The 20,324-nt window shown below is 46.2% G+C and overlaps 1 protein-coding gene across 4 annotated transcripts in view; it reads right to left on the reverse strand.

Annotated features, from left to right (window-relative positions):
- The window catches only part of LOC109891584 (low-density lipoprotein receptor-related protein 1-like), a 149,228-nt gene that overhangs the window by 94,526 nt on the left and 34,378 nt on the right, over nt 1-20,324 (reverse strand). For all 4 annotated transcript variants that reach the window (XM_031825268.1, XM_031825265.1, XM_031825266.1 and 1 more), the window contains exon 2: nt 11,239-11,361. In XM_031825268.1, coding sequence (XP_031681128.1) covers nt 11,239-11,361 — 123 coding nt within the window. The remainder of the gene's footprint in view (nt 1-11,238; nt 11,362-20,324) is intronic.

Consider the following 20,324-nt stretch of genomic DNA (forward strand, 5'->3'; position numbering starts at 1 on the left):
AACCTTAGTGAAATGCTTACCTTCAAACCCTAACCAACAAAAAACATGAGAATAAGAAATAAAAGTAACAAATAATTACAGAGCAGCAGTAATTTGATTAGATGTTCAGGAGTCTTGTGGCTTGGGGGTAGAAGAGGTTTAGAAGCCTCTGCCTCTTGGACCTAGACTTGGCGTTCCGCTCCAGTCTATGACTAGGGTGGCAGGAGTTTGACACCGCATGGTATAAAGGTACTGGATGGCTGGAAGCTTGGCCCAAGTGATGTACTGGGTCGTACGCACTAACCTCTGTATGCCTTGTGATCGGAGGCCGAGCAGTTGCCATACCAGGCAGTGATGCAACCAGTCAAGATGCCCTCGATGGTGCAGCTGTAGAACCTTTTGAGGATCTGAGGACCCATGCCAAATATTTTCAGTCTCCTGAGGGGGAATAGGTTTTGTTGTGCCCTCTTCACGACTGTCTTGGTGTACTTGGACCATGTTAGTTTGTTGGTGATGTGGACGCCAAGGAACTTGAAGCTCTCAACCTGCTCCACTGCAGCCCCGTCGATGAGAATGGGGGCGTGCTCGGTCCTCCTTTTCCTGTAGTCCACAATCATCTCCTTTGTCTTGATCACGTTGAGGGGAGGTTGTTGTCCTGGAACCACACGGCCAGGTCTCTGACCTCCTCCCTATAGGCTGTCTCGACGTTGTCGGTGATCAGGCCTACCACTGTTGGTGGTGTTAATGATGGTGTTGGATTCGTGAATGGCTTTGGAGTCATGAGTGAAAGAGCAAGGAGAGCAAGAGATGACTGAGCACACACCCCTGAGGGGCGGGATCAGTGTGGCGCATGTGTTGTTACCTACCCTTACCACCTGGGGGCAGCCCGTTTAGAGAACATATTTCTATTTTATTCAGCTTTGTTCAATTGTATTCTTCATACTATAAAACAATGCCATGGAATTCTAAGCAAATATTCTCTGCTAAATCAACTAGTGTAGCCCACTAGTCTGCTATTGTGTTCTTCTGAAATAGACTACATTTTCTTTATATCATTATGTTTCTTGTGATTGTGTAGGCTCTATTTCATGGATTTATTAGACTTTTAAAATGTAGATGATCCAAAATCAGTGGCTTGTGTGGAAGCCAGGAGATGCTCATGTGTTTGTTAACTTACGGTCAATTACCGTGAGACCGACAGTTATTTGCTTGACAATCACCTGCTGACGAGATTTTGTGACCGCCACAGCCCTAGTCTGAAGCGTTGGTTAGTAGACTATTTGTGATGCGCAATTGTCATCCTGCACTGTTCGCATCAGGGGCATAAACATGGATGGGCCTGGGTGGACAGAGGCCCACCCACTGGGGAGACAGGCCCACCCAATCTGACAGGCCCACCCAATCAGATTGATGTGGTTTAAGCATTGTTGTGGACTTAAATTGTTGTATTTTCTCTCCCCCCCAAAAAAATTAAGTGTGCTTTTGAGAGTGAAAATATGAACAAAAACAACAGGAAAATATAGGATTTTCCATTTGGGAACTTTTGGGCAAAATATGCATACAGTATACGTACTTCTCCAGACACCACTATACCATTGCATAGGTCCGATGGAAAGACAGCAGTCACACACAGCATGATGTTAAAGGATAAGCAGTCCATAAACTCTGAAATAATAAGCCAGTAGATTCCAATCATAATGATACACAAACACAATCATTGAGCATTTCCCAATCAAAATGTACTGTGCAACTATTACTTACCATTGCAAAAAACATTGTGTTTAGCACGAAAAGCAACCAGTGACCTAAAGTTTAAAGTGGAACGGACAGCGTTAACTATTTTGCGGATATGAAACAGACAATCATATCAGTAAAAAAAAAATCTAATTCCCAGTTTGTGTTACAAAACCAACTTCATAAGAGTTTATAAAAATACAGTAGGTTCCATTTGACTCAACGTTCCATGACAGCAAGGCATTGTTGGCAGAATAGATGGATGCAGTTCTATGCATGACTAATATAATTCACCAACACATTTCTTGGTAGTCCAAAAAATATTACAATCAAGTTGTAAATCACAGCTGGCCTGGTACATTGTTTTCTGCCTCCATTCAGGATGCACCGTTTCAGTTTTAATGACTCAATATTCTGGACAAAAATGGACAAATGTAACTTAAGGCTGGGAATGTCAATACAATTAAACTAGCAAGGGCAATGATCACAAGTCAGTCATCACATGGCTAATATGCTAGCATATCTATTTATGTAGCAAACTAAAAAAACAGAGCCTAAGGTTAGCTAGATAGCTAGCTAGCTCACTGATAGGATGTCATTTATGAACATTTGAACATCTTGGCCATGTTCTGTTATAATCTCCACCCGGCACAGCCAGAAGAGGACTGGCCACCCAACATAGCCTGGTTCCTCTCTAGGTTTCTTCCTAGGTTTTGGCCTTTCTAGGGAGTTTTTCCTAGCCACCGTGCTTCTACACCTGCATTGCTTGCTGTTTGGGGTTTTAGGCTTGGTTTCTGTACAGCACTTTGAGATATCAGCTGATGTACGAAGTGCTATATAAATACATTTGATTTGATTTTGATTTGATGTCATTGGAGTGGGTGAGTGACTGACTTTTCCCCCCTCATATTGTTTTTCGATAGCTAGAGATGCCTTTTAGTTGTCTAGCAAGAACTTGAACAACTGCTATATAGTTAGCATATCTCTTGCATTTGCAAATTCACTCTGGCCATCTAATACGATTTCAGAGCACTCTCGTCTGAGTGTGCCAGAGTGCAGAATTTATAAATTTTTACGAACACGCAACACCTGCTGAATATGACTAGTGCCAGTAAAAGTAGGCAAAAAAAGTGATAGTTAATCAAGAATGCGCTAGATAACATGTAAACAGCCTAACCTGTCTCTGCTACGGCGAGTAAAATTGTCAGAGTGAGGTGTTCTCTCATTTGTGCCTGGAAGTAGCTAGCTAGCAAGCTAGCCAACTTTAGCCAGTTAGCTTGGGTGCATGCATTGGCAGGCAAGCTGCAAAAAGGCGAGGAGGCTACAATTCCCCATTGTTTATCAGTGCAAGTTTGACGGCCAACTAGCTGAAAAAGTTTGAGAGGGTTTATCTAATGTTCCATCTAATGTTACGTCGTTAGATTTTAGCTCATCTTGCTCTGGCTAGCATTACTTGTTGATCTTGTTGTTGTACATAACTGAGGGAAAGAGAGCCTACATTGTCATGGTCATTTGATCAATAGAACTGTAAAGTTCCCAAATTTAAGAGGACTCCCTTGGTGTTTACATATTTGCAGAAATCCATTCAGGTGAAGTTTGTGGCTTTTGGCAAACACGTTCTAATGATCTCAAGTCACGCTGTTGCAACTGCCTATAAAGACAGTCCAGTTCAAAGTGAATGATGGCAGGCCCGTGTGGCAAATGCCTTGTTTGTATAAAGGCCTACTGTAGCTCTGATTGGCTATAGCGCACCGGTCTGAAAAGATGCCAGTCCTGGACAAGACAGATGTTTGTGTTTCATTTTATTTACTGCAGTGTCTATTAATTGTCCAAAAAGCACAGCCGCTTTCCCACTTTATATTGCAATAGAATTTTCACAAATGCCTTATAATAAGCAGTTCCCAAACATTCTAAGAATTTATGAAAATGTGAAAATGACCATATCTAAGTGGTTGCTTGTCAAAACTTTGTTTTTTAAGTCTCATTCTTCCTGGGGGTGTATATGAACAGATTTGAATAAGATGATGCTAAAATGCTGCCAGCTCCACTTTAAATGCAACAATGTCTTCCACACAAGTTATTTTGAAAAAGAGATGGCTAAATGCAAGCGCGCTGCAATAAAAATAAAACATGACATTTATTTGAAACTGAACTTCTTGTTGAAAGTTATTCTTGAAAAGAGATAAGCTAACAAAGTAGCAAAATCCTCTTTGATAACACCTGTTGCAAACTAGCTGTCAAACACTAGCTACTGTTGTCTTATTTCACTGTAGAGCCTCTAGCCCTGCTCAATATGCCTTAACCAACCATGTTCTTCCACCTCCTACATATGCGATGAAATCACCTGGTTTAAACGTCTCTCGAGACTATATCCCTCTCATCATTACTCAATGCCTAGGCTTACCTCCAATGTACTCACATCCTACCATACCCTTGTCTGTACACTATGCCTTGAATCTATGCTATTGTGCCCAGAAACCTGCTCTGTTCACTCTCTGTTCCGAACGTGCTAGACAGCCAGTTCGCATAGCCTTTAGCCGCACCCTTATCCTACTTCTCCTCTGGTGATGTAGAGGTTAATCCAGGCCCTGCAGTGCCTAGCTCCACTCGCACTCCCCAGGTGTCATTTGTTGACTTCAGTAACCGTAAAAGCCTTGGTTTCATGCATGTTAACAACTACAAACTACAACTACAAATACCTGGCTGTCTGGTTAGACTGTAAACTCTCCTTCCAGACTCACATTAAGCATCTCCAATCCAAAATTAAATATAGAATCGACTTCCTATATCACAACAAAGCATCCTTCACTCACGCTGCCCAAACATACCCTCTGTCATCTATAAAATAGCCTCCAACACTCTACTCAACAAACTGGATGCAGTCTATCACAGTGCCATCCGTTTTGTCACCAAAGCCCCATACACTACCCACCATTGCGACCTGTACGCTCTCGTTGGTTGGCCCTCGCTTCATATTCGTCGCCAAACCCACTGGCTACAGGTTATCTACAAGTCTCTGCTAGGTAAAGCCCCGGCTTATCTCAGCTCACTGGTCACCATAGCAGCACCCACTCGTAGCACACGCTCCAGCAGGTATATCTCACTGGTCACCCCCAAAGCAAATTCCTCCTTTGGTCATATTTCCTTCCAGTTCTCTACTGCCAATGACTGGAACGAACTGCAAAAATCTCTGAAGCAGGAGACTCAGATCTCCCTCACTAGCTTTAAGCACCAGCTGTCAGAGCAGCTCACAGATCACTGCACCTGTACATAGCCCATCTGTAAACAGCCCATCTACCTACCTACCTCATCCCCATACTGTATTTATCTTGCTTCTTTGCACCCCAGTATCTCTACTTACACAATCATCTTCTGCACATCTACCATTCCAGTGTTTAATTGCTATATTGTAATTACTTCACCACCATGGCCTATTTATTGCCTTAACCTATCTCATTTGCACTCACTGTATATAGACTTTTAAAAATGTTGTTCTACTGTATTATCGACTGTATGTTTTGTTTAATCCATGTGTTGTGTGTTGAATTGCTATGCTTCATCTTGGCCAGGTTGCAGTTGCAAATGAGAACTTGTTCTCAACTAGCCTACCTGGTTAAATAAAGGTGAAATAAAAAATGTATTTAAAAAAAAAAATCTTTCCTGCCAAACCGCGGCTGCTATCAAAATTAATGGGACTGTAGCAACTGTGTTAGCATCAAAATCTGGGGTGTGAACTACGTTTCTATTCAAGTGTTGTTTGGCATGGTAATCGCCCGATAGTATTGGAGAAAAGTTGAAAGGACTGACCCCTTTGACGTTGTACGTTAAATTGCGACATGTCCTAGTACGTAATGTACATCACGTATAATGCAACTCATTCGGTGTCGTACAACCTCTCCCCACCGGCTGTAGCATTTCTCTCACAGATTAAAAACGAGAAAGGGACAGGGTAAAGGGGGATACCTAGTCAATTGTACAACTGAATGCATTCATGTTCATCCCTGCAAGCCAACATGACTCTCAAAAGCCGCGACAGCCGCTGTTAACTTTTATTTGAAGGGCAGCACTAAAGTTATGACACATTATATTCACTCTTTATATTGTTTCATTTACATTTTAGAGGTGATAAATTGGACAGATCGGGTGAAAAAAGCAGTTTCCCCACACGGCTTATCTCCCCTTTCCCTGTCACGCAGTAGGTTTCACTTCCCCACACAGCTTATCTCCCCTTTCCCTGTCACGCAGTAGGTTTCGCTTCCCCACACGGCTTATCTCCCCCTTTCCCTGTCACACAGTAGGTTTCACTTCCCCAAGCTTATCTCCCCTTTCCCTGTCACGCAGTAGGTTTCGCTTCCCCACACGGCTTATCTCCCCCTTTCCCTGTCACGCAGTAGGTTTCACTTCCCCACACAGCTCATCTCCCCTTTCCCTGTCACGCAGTAAGTTTCACTTCCCCACACGGCTTATCTCCCCCTTTCACTGTCACGCAGTAGGTTTCACTTCCCCACACGGCTTCTCCCCCTTTCCCTGTCACGCAGTAGGTTTCACTTCCCCACACAGCTTATCTCCCCTTTCCCTGTCACGCAGTAGGTTTCGCTTCCCCACCCGTTATTTAAAAAAAAGACCCGACGGACCTCATTGCCTTCTTCAATCATGCAGAGACGGGCAGCATGAATGATCTCGTCATTGATTTTAGCTGGAAAGGGGAGAAATTGTATTTTACAATGGTATTCATATTACAGTTGACCTGAAAGTATTACATTTTTGGGCGCTAAAATAAGGTATATTGTACATTACAGCAGACATGAAGGAATCGCCAACGCTCTCTGTAGCGGATTAATCCTCCCTTAGTTTTTTCCCCAGCCAGACCCAGGGCACTGTGTAAAATCGGATTATGTGTCAATCTAAACCAGGGTTACAGAACCACACTATCCTCTCATAAGTAACCTGACAAATATAATAGTATATAAGTGTATTTTCATACCCTATCTAATAGAGCTTCTATGGTCATGGTTTATAACAGTGTTATTCTTCACACTAGCCCTGTAGGAAACACTGAACAACCAGAGTCCTTATCTGTGATCAAAGGGTTTCTGCCAAATCAGCCGTAATTCCTGTCATTTTATCTAATTCGCATAAATCATCCTCCCTCCCTGCCAAGGATGCCTCCTCCTCCATTGAAAAGACTTAACCTCCTTTTACTTCTAACAGGGGAAACGTAAGTAAGCATCATCAGGGTAGTTGATAACGTTAGAGTCTTGACTCCAGTCATACGTATGGTTAACAAATGCAATCAAATTAAGCAACGTAATAAAATAGTGGTTATTGCAATAGCATTGAAATTATAAATCGATGATAAGGTAGAATGATAAATTCACGGAACTCTTAAAGTGAAATAACATAACCTTTACACGTCTTAATCAGCAGCGTAAATCAGAAGTGAAAGTTTCAATAGATTTTTTGTGGTTTGTGCACTCGGCCCCAGGCAATTATGTGCAGGGAAAAGTTGAGTGTTACTTCCGGCGCCGACAGAGATGGCCGCCTCGCTTCGCGTTCCTAGGAAACTATGCAGTTTTTTGTTTTTTTACGTGTCATTTCTTACATTAGTACCCCAGGTCATCTTAGGTTTCATTACATACAGTTGAGAAGAACTACTGAACATAAGAGCAGCGTCAACTCACCATCAGTACGACCAAGAATATGACTTTCGCGAAGCGGATCCTGTGTTCTGCCTTTCACCCAGGACAACGGAATGGATCCCATCTGGCGACCCCAAAAAACGACTTCGTAAAAGGGGAAAACGAAGCGGTCTTCTGGTCAGACTCTGGAGACGGGAACATCGTGCACCACTCCCTAGCATTCTCCTCGCCAATGTCCAGTCTCTTGACAACAAGGTTGATGAAATCCGAGCAAGGGTAGCATTCCAGAGGGACATCAGAGACTGTAACGTTCTTTGCTTCACGGAAAAATGGCTCACTGGAGAGACGCTCTCGGAGTCGGTGCAGCCAGCTGGTTTCTCCACGCATCGCGCCGACAGAAACAAACATCTTTCTGGTAAGAAGAGGGGCGGGGGCATATGCTTCATGGTTAACGTGACGTGGTGTGGCCACAACAACATACAGGAACTCAAGTCCTTCTGTTCACCTGATTTAGAATTCCTCACAATCAAATGTCGAACGCATTATCTACCAAGGGAATTCTCTTCGATTATTATCACAGCCGTATATATTCCCCCCCAAGCAGACACATCGATGGCTCTGAACAAACTTTATTTGACTCTTTGCAAACTGGAATCCATATATCCGGAGGCTGCATTCATTGTAGCTGGGGATTTTAACAAGGCTAATCTGAAAACAAGACTCCCTAAATTTTATCAGCATATCGATTGCTGCCCGCAACTAAAACATGCGGACTCTCCTTCACTGCAGCCGACGTGAGGAAAACATTTAAACGTGTCAACCCTCGCAAGGCTGCAGGCCCAGACGGCATCCCCAGCCGCGCCCTCAGAGCATGCGCAGACCAGCTGGCTGGTGTGTTTACGGACATATTCAATCAATCCCTATCCCAGTCTGTTGTTCCCACATGCTTCAAGAGGGCCACCATTGTTCCTGTTCCCAAGAAAGCTAAGGTAACGGAGCTAAATGACTACCGCCCCGTAGCACTCACTTCCGTCATCATGAAGTGCTTTGAGAGACTAGTCAAGGACCATATCACCTCCACCCTACCTGACACCCTAGACCCACTCCAATTTGCTTACCGCCCAAATAGGTTCACAGACGATGCAATCTCAACCACACTGCACACTGCCCTAACCCATCTGGACAAGAGGAATACCTATGTGAGAATGCTGTTCATCGACTACAGCTCGGCATTTAACACCATAGTGCCCTCCAAGCTCGTCATCAAGCTCGAGACCCTGGGTCCCGACCCCGCCCTGTGCAACTGGGTACTGGACTTCCTGACGGGCCGCCCCCAGGTGGTGAGGGTAGGCAACAACATCTCCACCCTGCTGATCCTCAACACTGGGGCCCCACAAGGGTGCGTTCTGAGCCCTCTCCTGTACTCCCTGTTCACCCACGACTGCGTGGCCACGGACGCCTCCAACTCAATCATCAAGTTTGCGGACGACACAACAGTGGTAGGCTTGATTACCAACAACGACGAAACGGCCTACAGGGAGGAGGTGAGGGCCCTCGGAGTGTGGTGTCAGGAAAATAACCTCACACTCAACAAAACTAAGGAGATGATTGTGGACTTCAGGAAACAGCAGGGCGAACACCCCCCTTATCCACATCGATGGAACAGTGGTGGAGAGGGTAGTAAGTTAAGTTCCTCGGCGTACACATCACAGACAAACTGAATTGGTCCACCCACACAGACAGCATCGTGAAGAAGGCGCAGCAGCGCCTCTTCAACCTCAGGAGGCTGAAGAAATTTGGCTTGTCACCAAAAGCACTCAAACTTCTACAGATGCACAATCGAGAGCATCCTGTCGGGCTGTATCACCACCTGGTACAGCAACTGCTCCGCCCACAACCGTAAGGCTCTCCAGAGGGTAGTGAGGTCTGCACAACGCATCACCGGGGGCAAACTACCTGCCCTCCAGGACACCTACACCACCCGATGTCACAGGAAGGCCATAAAGATCATCAAGGACAACAACCACCCGAGCCACTGCCTGTTCACCCCGCTATCATCCAGAAGGCGAGGTCAGTACAGGTGCATCAAAGCTGGGACCGAGAGACTGAAAAACAGCTTCTATCTCAAGGCCATCAGACTGTTAAACAGCCACAACTAACTTTAATAATGGGAATTGATGGGAAATGTAAAATATATCACTAGCCACTTTAAACAATGCTACCTAATATAATGTTTACATACCCTACATTATTAATCTCATATGTATATGTATATACTGTACTCTATATCATCTACTGCATCTTTATGTAATACATGTATCACTAGCCACTTTAACTATGCCACTTTGTTTACATACTCATCTCATATGTATATACTGCACTCAATACCATCTACTGTATCTTGCCTATGCTGCTCTGTACCATCACTCATTCATATATCTGGGGCATGGTTACAGGTATCAGGGTGTAAGAGAGGCAACTCATAGCCAGAGGACCAACACCACCCCAAACGCACCTACAAATATAAAATAGACAGTTAGGCGATAGTGCCGAATTAGAATGCAACTGGACGAATCATGGTGAAAGATAATGTTGTTGAAAGCCTGGACAGAGGCTAAGTGAAGGCAATGGCAAAGCTTTAATGGTGAAGGAGCAGAACAGGGGGGTGTGTGTGTGGCGTGCCAATGATGGAGCAGTGACTGTCTGATGAGGAACAGGCTGTCTTACTGTAGTGAGCTACTGTGGGTTATAGGCCTACATCATGGGCTGGATAGAGTCAGTCTTCATAACTGTAGTGAGCTACTGTGGGTTATAGGCCTACATCATGGGCTGGATAGAATCAATCTTCATAACTGGATAATAATTGATTTATTTGCCTGATAAAATTATAGAAAAATAAACAAATATTGTATAACTGATTGAGAATAGCCTATGCTCAGTCTATAGATGTCCATTCGTATTATTTTTGAAAGCCACAACAACTTCAGGACAACACCTTCTTGGGGTAGAATATTTGGGAAATAAAGTTAAAGTTATGAACAGTAGCTGTCTTAAAGCTTTTAAGATAGGCCTAGGAAGAGGACAGGTTATTGGCCATTTGTTTTTCAACCTCGCATGGAGGGATGTTCCCACCCGTTTGTTCTCTCTCAATATTAGTCCTCTGGATACCATATGTTTGTAAGCTATTCAAATAACTTTGAGATGGAACGTTACATTCATTGTTTGATCGAGAGAAAGCCATACATAAAACAATGAAGCATAGCCTTTATTCATAGCCTATCGAATGGAGAGAGAGAAGGGAATATAGGGTACTTTTTTTGAACACCTAGACATAAGATAGTTAAGGAGTGTCCGTGCATCCAACAGAGAAAGAAACAATATTTTATGACTGGACATTTTGCGCTGCTTTGGTGGAATTCTCTGCTCTGTCTGGCCTACATCCCTCTCTTCCGTTCTGTAGGCTACATAAAATATTTTTTGAAATAGGCAAGACCAAATAGGAATAGGCACATTACTTGGAATATCACCTGTGTAGTGCCCTGCTGTGCAATGGAATCAAGTTTAAAATGGGTTAAACCATCAACGATGGCTGTCAATCATCAATAGACGATGCTATCGTAATATTGCGTTGCCCAGCCCTACTTATGACCCACGATCAACTGACATGGAACACCAACAAAGTACTCCATCCAACCAATGATTACAGAATATCTGCAGATGCAGGAGGGATAAACAAAGCGACCATCAAATCCTACATTCATAACTTTTCCTCACTTGGTCCTCTACCACTTAGTAGCATTGTGTTGCTATTTTCCTTCATAGCACGACAACAGTGAACACTGGACATGCTGGCTGGACAGATAGCATGTGAGAGAATGAGACTTACAGACATCCGGCGCCTCGTCCGAGCCGTCTGGGCAGTCTTTCTCTCCATCGCAGTGCCAGCCCTTGGAGATACACGTTACCTGGTCCTTACACACAAACTGCTTTGGACTGCACGTCTTTGGGGCTGAAACACAAGACAAATATTAATTAACAATAAAAGTCTGTAGCAGATAACACTATGTAGCAGCAAACATGAAACACAATGATAAATAGAAAGTTTGATGCATTATGGTTGTTTGAGAAGGCAAAAGCGGCTCAATAATTGTGAACTGCATAACGAAGTGTTAGGTAAAAATATAAAAGGATGTTTTGACAGACATCCCATAATACGTGTTGTATAATAAAAATGTGAAGAATGTTGAATCATCGTTGATTAAATGTTATTTCAGATTGATAGGTGAATCATTAGACAAACGCAGTTTCTGTTGACGTTTCTATTTCTGTGGAGTCATCTGGCTGTTAGAATGAAGACTAAGGCAGCTTTGAATCTCAACAGTTAAAACAGGGACTAATTGGGCTCAGAGAATGTTGTCCTGATTGGCAGCTCGTTAGTGGAAGGGCACACACGCACAGGCAAGGCACGCGCACAGGCAAGGCACACGCAAGGCACACGCACAGGCAAGGCACACGCACAGGCAAGGCACACGCACAGGCAAGGCACACGCACAGGCAAGGCGCACGCAAGGCGCACGCACAGGCAAGGCCCGCGCACAGGCAAGGCCCGCGCACAGGCAAGGCCCGCGCACAGGCAAGGCCCGCGCACAGGCAAGGCCCGCGCAAGGCCCACGCACAGGCAAGGCGCGCGCACAGGCAAGGCGCACAGGCAAGGCAAGGCGCGCAGGCAAGGCAAGGCGCGCGCACAGGCAAGGCAAGGCGCGCGCACAGGCAAGGCAAGGCGCGCGCACAGGCAAGGCAAGGCGCGCGCACAGGCAAGGCAAGGCGCGCGCACAGGCAAGGCAAGGCGCGCGCACAGGCAAGGCAAGGCGCGCGCACAGGCAAGGCAAGGCGCGCGCACAGGCAAGGCAAGGCGCGCGCACAGGCAAGGCAAGGCGCGCGCACAGGCAAGGCAAGGCGCGCGCACAGGCAAGGCAAGGCGCGCGCACAGGCAAGGCAAGGCGCGCGCACACGCAAGGCAAGGCGTGCACACACGCAAGGCGGGGCAAGGCGCACACACGCACAGGCAAGGCAAGGTGCACACACGCACAGGCAAGGCGCACACACGCACAGGCAAGGCAAGGCGCACACACGCACAGGCAAGGCAAGGCCCACACACGCACAGGCAAGGCAAGGCCCGCACAGGCAAGGCAAGGCCCGCACAGGCAAGGCAAGGCCCGCACAGGCAAGGCAAGGCCCGCACAGGCAAGGCAAGGCCCGCACACACGCAAGGCAAGGCAAGGCGCACACACACACACACACAGGCAAGGCGCACACACACACACAGGCAAGGCGCACACACACACACACTCACGCAAGGCGCACACACACACACACACACTCACAGGCAAGGCGCACACACACACACACACACTCACAGGCAAGGCGCACACACACACACACACTCACAGGCAAGGCGCACACACACACACACACACACAGGCAAGGCGCACACACACACACACTCACAGGCAAGGCGCACACACACACACACACACACACTCACAGGCAAGGCGCACACACACACACACACACACACTCACAGGCAAGGCGCACACACACACACACACACAACACACACTCACAGGCAAGGCGCACACACACTCACAGGCAAGGCGCAAACACACACACACACACACACTCACAGGCAAGGCGCACACACACACACACACACTCACAGGCAAGGCGCACACACACACACACACTCACAGGCAAGGCGCACACACACACACACACACTCACAGGCAAGGCGCACACACACACACACACACTCACAGGCAAGGCGCACACACACACACACACTCACAGGCAAGGCGCACACACACACACACTCACAGGCAAGGCGCACACACACACACACTCACAGGCAAGGCGCACACACACACACACTCACAGGCAAGGCGCACACACACACACACACTCACAGGCAAGGCGCACACACACACACACACACTCACAGGCAAGGCGCACACACACACACACACAGGCAAGGCGCACACACACACACACACAGGCAAGGCGCACACACACACACACACACACTCACAGGCAAGGCGCACACACACACACACACACACTCACAGGCAAGGCGCACACACACACAGGCAAGGCGCACACACACACACACACACACTCACAGGCAAGGCGCACACACACACACACTCACAGGCAAGGCGCACACACACACACACACACTCACAGGCAAGGCGCACACACACACTCACAGGCAAGGCGCACACACACACACACACTCACAGGCAAGGCGCACACACACACACACACTCACAGGCAAGGCGCACACACACACACACTCACAGGCAAGGCGCACACACACACACTCACAGGCAAGGCACACACACACTCACAGGCAAGGCACACACACACACTCACAGGCAAGGCACACACACACACTCACAGGCAAGGCACACACACACACTCACAGGCAAGGCACACACACACACTCACAGGCAAGGCACACACACACACTCACAGGCAAGGCACACACACACACTCACAGGCAAGGCACACACACACACTCACAGGCAAGGCACACACACACACTCACAGGCAAGGCACACACACACACTCACAGGCAAGGCACACACACACACACTCACAGGCAAGGCACACACACACACACTCACAGGCAAGGCACACACACACACACTCACAGGCAAGGCACACACACACACACTCACAGGCAAGGCACACACACACACACTCACAGGCAAGGCACACACACACACACACACACACACTCACAGGCAAGGCACACACACACACACTCACGGCACACACACACACACTCACAGGCAAGGCACACACACACACACACACTCACAGGCAAGGCACACACACTCACAGGCAAGGCACACACACACACTCACAGGCAAGGCACACACACACACTCACAGGCAAGGCACACACACACACACACTCACAGGCAAGGCACACACACACACACACACTCACAGGCAAGGCACACACACACACACACTCACAGGCAAGGCACACACACACACTCACAGGCAAGGCACACACACACTCACGGCACACACACACACACTCACAGGCAAGGCACACACACACACACACACTCACAGGCAAGGCACACACACACACTCACAGGCAAGGCACACACACACACACACTCACAGGCAAGGCACACACACACAGGCAAGGCACACACACACACACACACACTCACAGGCAAGGCACACACACACTCACAGGCAAGGCACACACACACTCACAGGCAAGGCACACACACACACACACACTCACAGGCAAGGCACACACACACACTCACAGGCAAGGCACACACACACACACACACACACACACACTCACAGGCAAGGCGCACACACACACAGGCAAGGCGCACACACACACACACACAGGCAAGGCGCACACACACACACACACAGGCAAGGCGCACACACAAGGCGCACACACACACACACAGGCAAGGCGCGCACACACACAGGCAAGGCGCACACACACACACAGGCAAGGCGCACACACACACACACACACACACACACGCAAGGCGCACACACACGCAAGGCGCACACACACGCAAGGCGCACACACACGCAAGGCGCACACACACGCAAGGCGCACACACACGCAAGGCGCACACACACGCAAGGCGCACACACACACAGGCAAGGCACACACACACACACACAGGCAAGGCACACAGAGCGAGAGAACGGCCTTCGGCCTTGTCGGCCTTTGCGGCTTGCCCCCAAATATCTAGGTCAGTGTTCCCAGACCAACAGCATTGATGCAACACGTCTCCAAGCTATCAAAGGACATCTTGTTCCGTAAAACAGTCCTCTAGCCAGAGCCAAAAGGGGCGAAAGAATTCAAAGCCGCACCACCTCAAATCATCTCCGGTGCACACACACTAAACAGCCTAGTTGTCTAGTCTAGGAGGCTGAGGGAGTGCTGGTTTAGCATGCAAGGCCAAGCAGGCACATGGGGGCTTGGGAGCTTGTGAAGGAAACATTAGGAATTCTGACCTAAAAAGCCATTCAGGAAAAGTGGGGCTAGTGCTGAGTGATAGGATTGGGCAGTATACCATATATTGGGGTATTTGGGAAAATCCACGGAATGGTTTTTCAATACTGTTAAAACTATTTCTTTAACATTTTTTTATGAATATATTTGTAGCTATTTTTTTAATAAATACCTGCAGTCAACTTGTGCAATACATTGCATTCTTCATTTCATCGGTCGCATTTACAACAGAATGTGTCATAATAGATCAAGCAGATTGTGTTTATCATTTCTCCCGTTAGATAATTTTTCATTATACAGCTTTTTCCATTATGAAGGTTACCAAAACTAGTTTCCCAAAACAGCGGTTTTAGCCATCAAGTGAGTTTGTTTACAAAGAAGCACAACAAGCAAAATGGGCGCTTTCTGAGGTGAGTCACTTCTGTAGTGAACTTAAGGGAGGTGATTTTTATTTTTTAACTAGGAAAGTCAGCTAAGAACAAATTGCTATTTGCAATGACGGCCTAGGAACAGTGGGTTAACTGTCTTTTACCTTGTCAGCTCGGGGATTCAATCTAGCAACCTTTCGGTGACTGGCCCAACGCTCTAACCACTAGGCTACCTGCCGCCCCAATATCCTGATCAAGTTACACTTGTATGAAATTCACTACTAATGTTTGCCAGCTACAGTTTAAGTCAGAAGTTACCATACACTTAGGTTGGAGTCATTAAAACTCATTTTTCAACCAGTCCACAAACTTCTTGTTAACAAACTATAGTTTTGGCAAGTCGGATAGGACATCTACTTTGTACATGCAATACATTTTTCCAACAATTGTTTACAGACCAATTATTTCACTTATAACTCACTGTATCCCAATTCCAGTGGGTCAGAAGTATTTTTTATTTCACCTTTATTTAACTAGGTAGGCTAGTTGAGAACAAGTTCTCATTTGCAACTGTGACCTGGCCAAGATAAAGCGTAGCAATTCGACACATACAACAACAGAGTTACACATGGAGTAAACAAAAATACAGTCAATAATGCAGTAGAACAAAAGAAAACAAAAAGTCTATATACAGTGAGTGCAAATGAGGTAAGTTAAGGAAATAAATAGGGCATGGTGGCAAAGTAATTACAATATAGCAATTAAACACTGGAATGGTAGATCGGCAAAAGATGAATGTGCAGGTAGAGATACTGGGGTGCAAAGGAGACAAAAAATAAATAATAATACCAGTATGGGGATGAGGTAGGTAGATAGATGGGCTGTTTACAGATAGGCTAAGTACAGGTGCAGTGATCTGTAAGATGCTCTGACAGCTGGTGCTTAAAGCTAGTGAGGGAGATATGAGTCTCCAACTTCAGAGGTTTTTGCAGTTCGTTCCAGTCATGGGCAGCAGAGAACTGGAAGGAAAGACGACCAAAGGAGGAATTGGCTTTGAGGGTGACCAGTGAGATATACCTGCTGGATCGCGTGCTACGAGTGGGTGCTGCTATGGTGACCAGTGAGCTAAGATAAGGCGGGGCTTTACCTAGCAGAGACTTGTAGAGAACCTGTAGCCAGTGGATTTGGCGACGAGTATGAAGCGAGGGCCAACCAAAGAGAGCGTACAGGTTGCAATGGTGGGTAGTGTATGGGGCTTTGGTGACAAAAAGGATGTCACTGTGATAGACTGCATCCAGTTTGTTGAGTAGAGTGTTGGAGGCTATTTTGTAGATGACATCACCGAAGTCGAGGATCGGTAGGATGGTCAGTTTTACGAGGGTATGTTTGGCAGCATGAGTGAAGGATGCTTTGCTGCGATATAGGAAGCCGATTCCAGATTTAATTTTGGATTGGAGATGCTTAATGTGAGTCTGGAAGGAGAGTTTACAGTCTAACCAGACACCCAGGTATTTGTAGTCCACGTATTCTAAGTCAGAGCCTGGACGGGCGAGCATGTGCGGGCAGCGATCGATTGAAGAGCATGCATTTAGTTTTACTTGCGTTTAAGAGCAGTTGGAGGCCACGGAAGGAGAGTTGTATGGCATTGAAGCTCGTCTGGAGGTTAGTTAACACAGTGTCCAAGGAGGCGCCAGAAGTATACAGAATGGTGTCGTCTGCGTAGAGATGGATCAGAGAATCACCAGCAGCAAGAGCGACATCATTGATGTATACAGAAAAGAGAGTCGTCCCGAGAATTTAACCCTGTGGTACACCCATAGAGACTGTCAGAGGTCCAGACAACAGTCCCTCCTATTTGACACATTGAACTCTATCTGAGAAGTAGTTAGTGAACCAGGCGAGGAAATCATTTGAGAAACCAAGGCTGTCGAGTCTGCCAATAAGAATGTTGTGATTGACAGAGTCGAAAGCCTTGGCCAGGTTGATGAATACGGCTGCACAGTAATGTCGCTTATCGATGGCGGTTATAATGTCGTTTAGAACCTTTAGCGTGGCTGAGGTCCACCCATGACCAGCTCTGAAACCAGATTGCATAGCTGAGAAGGTATGGTGGGATTCGAAATGGTCAGTAATCTGTTTGTTAACTTGGCTCTCGAAGACCTTAGAAAGACAGGGTAGGATAGATATAGGTCTGTAGCAGTTTGGGTCTAGAGTGTCACCCCCTTTGAAGAGGGGGATGACCGCGGCAGCTTTCCAATCTTTGGGAATCTCAGACGATATGAAAGAGGTTGAACAGTCTAGTAAGAGGGGTGGCAACAATTTAATCTCAGTGCCTCGTTTCTTGACATCATGGGAAAAATCAAAAGAAATCAGCCAAGACCTAGGGGGGAAAAAACACTGTAGACTCTGACAAGTCTGGTTCATCCTTGGGAGCAATTTCCAAACACCTGAAGGTACCATGTTCATCTGTACAAACAATAGTACGCAAGTATAAACACCATGGGACCACGCAGCCATCACACCGCTCAGGAAGGAGACGCGTTCTGAACGTACTTTGGTGTGAAAAGTGCAAATCAATCCCAGAACAACAGCAAAGGACCTTGTGAAGATGCTGGAAGAAACCGGTACAAAGGTATCTCTATCCACAGTAAAACGAGTCCTATATTGATATAACCTGAAAGGCCACTCAGCAAGGAAGAAGCCACTGCTCCAAAAACACCATAAAAAAAGCCAGACTACAGTTTGCAACTGCACATGGGGACAAAGATAATACTTTTTGGAGAAATGTCCTCTGGTCTGATGAAACAAAAATAGAACGGTTTGGCCATAATGACCATTGTTATGTTTAGAGGAAAAAGGGGGAAGCTTGCAGGCCGAAGAACACCATCTCAACCGTGAAGCACAGGGGTGGCAGCATCATATTGTGGGGGTGCTTTGCTGCAGGAGGGACTGGTGCACTTCACAAAATAGATCATGAGGAGAGAAAATGATGTGGATATATTGAAGCAACATCTCAAGACATCAGTCAGGAAGTTAAAGCTTGGTCGCAAATGGGTCTTCCAACTGTACATTGACCCCAAGCATACTTCCAAAGTTGTGGCAAAATGGCTTAAGGACAACAAAGTCAAGATATTGGAGTGGCCCTGACCTCAATCCTATAGAAAATGTGTGGGCAGAACTGAAAAAGCATGTGCGAGCAAGGAGGCCTACAAACCTGACTCAGTTACACCAGCTCTGTCAGGAGGAATGGGCCAAAATTCACCCAACTTATTGTGGGGAGCTTGTGGAAGGCTACCCAAGTTAAACAATTTAAAAAGACAATGCTACCAAATACTAATTGAGTGTATGGTAACTTCTGACCCACTGGGAATGTGATGAAAGAAAAAAGCTGAAATAAAATCACTCTACTGTTATTCTGACATTTCACATTCTTAAAATAAGGTGGTGATCCTAACTGACTTAAGACAGGGAATGTTTTGACTAGGATTAAATGTATTTGGCTAAGGTGTATGTAAACTTCCGACTTCAACTGTATATATCGTTTAACCATGAAGTTAATTAAGATGTGCATAAATAAATTCTGTCCAGCTGGGTTTTGCTAACTTGCTAATGTTACCTAAGTGGCAAATGTTAGCTTCCAAGGTCAAGCTTCTTGGTAACAGCAGCAGAAACAATCCCCTCCTTGATTAATATCCCAGCTGCCTAATACAGTGCCTTGCGAAAGTATTCGGCCCCCTTGAACTTTGCGACCTTTTGCCACATTTCAGGCTTCAAACATAAAGATATAAAACTGTATTTTTTTGTGAAGAATCAACAACAAGTGGGACACAATCATGAAGTGGAACGACATTTATTGGATATTTCAAACTTTTAACAAATCAAAAACTGAAGAATTGGGCGTGCAAAATTATTCAGCCCCTTTACTTTCAGTGGAGCAAACTCTCCAGAAGTTCAGTGAGGATCTCTGAATGATCCAATGTTGACCTAAATGACTAATGATGATAAATACAATCCACCTGTGTGTAATCAAGTCTCCGTATAAATGCACCTGCACTGTGATAGTCTCAGAGGTCCGTTAAAAGCGCAGAGAGCATCATGAAGAACAAGGAACACACCAGGCAGGTCCGAGATACTGTTGTGAAGAAGTTTAAAGCCGGATTTGGATACAAAAAGATTTCCCAAGCTTTAAACATCCCAAGGAGCACTGTGCAAGATAATATTGAAATGGAAGGAGTATCAGACCACTGCAAATCTACCAAGACCTGGCCGTCCCTCTAAACTTTCAGCTCATACAAGGAGAAGACTGATCAGAGATGCAGCCAAGAGGCCCATGATCACTCTGGATGAACTGCAGAGATCTACAGCTGAGGTGGGAGACTCTGTCCATAGGACAACAATCAGTCGTATATTGCACAAATCTGGCCTTTATGGAAGAGTGGCAAGAAGAAAGCCATTTCTTAAAAGATATCCATAAAAAGTGTCGTTTAAAGTTTGCCACAAGCCACCTGGGAGACACACCAAACATGTGGAAGAAGGTGCT

Source organism: Oncorhynchus kisutch, linkage group LG5 (assembly GCF_002021735.2).
Source record: "Oncorhynchus kisutch isolate 150728-3 linkage group LG5, Okis_V2, whole genome shotgun sequence".
Classification (NCBI taxonomy): domain Eukaryota; kingdom Metazoa; phylum Chordata; class Actinopteri; order Salmoniformes; family Salmonidae; genus Oncorhynchus; species Oncorhynchus kisutch.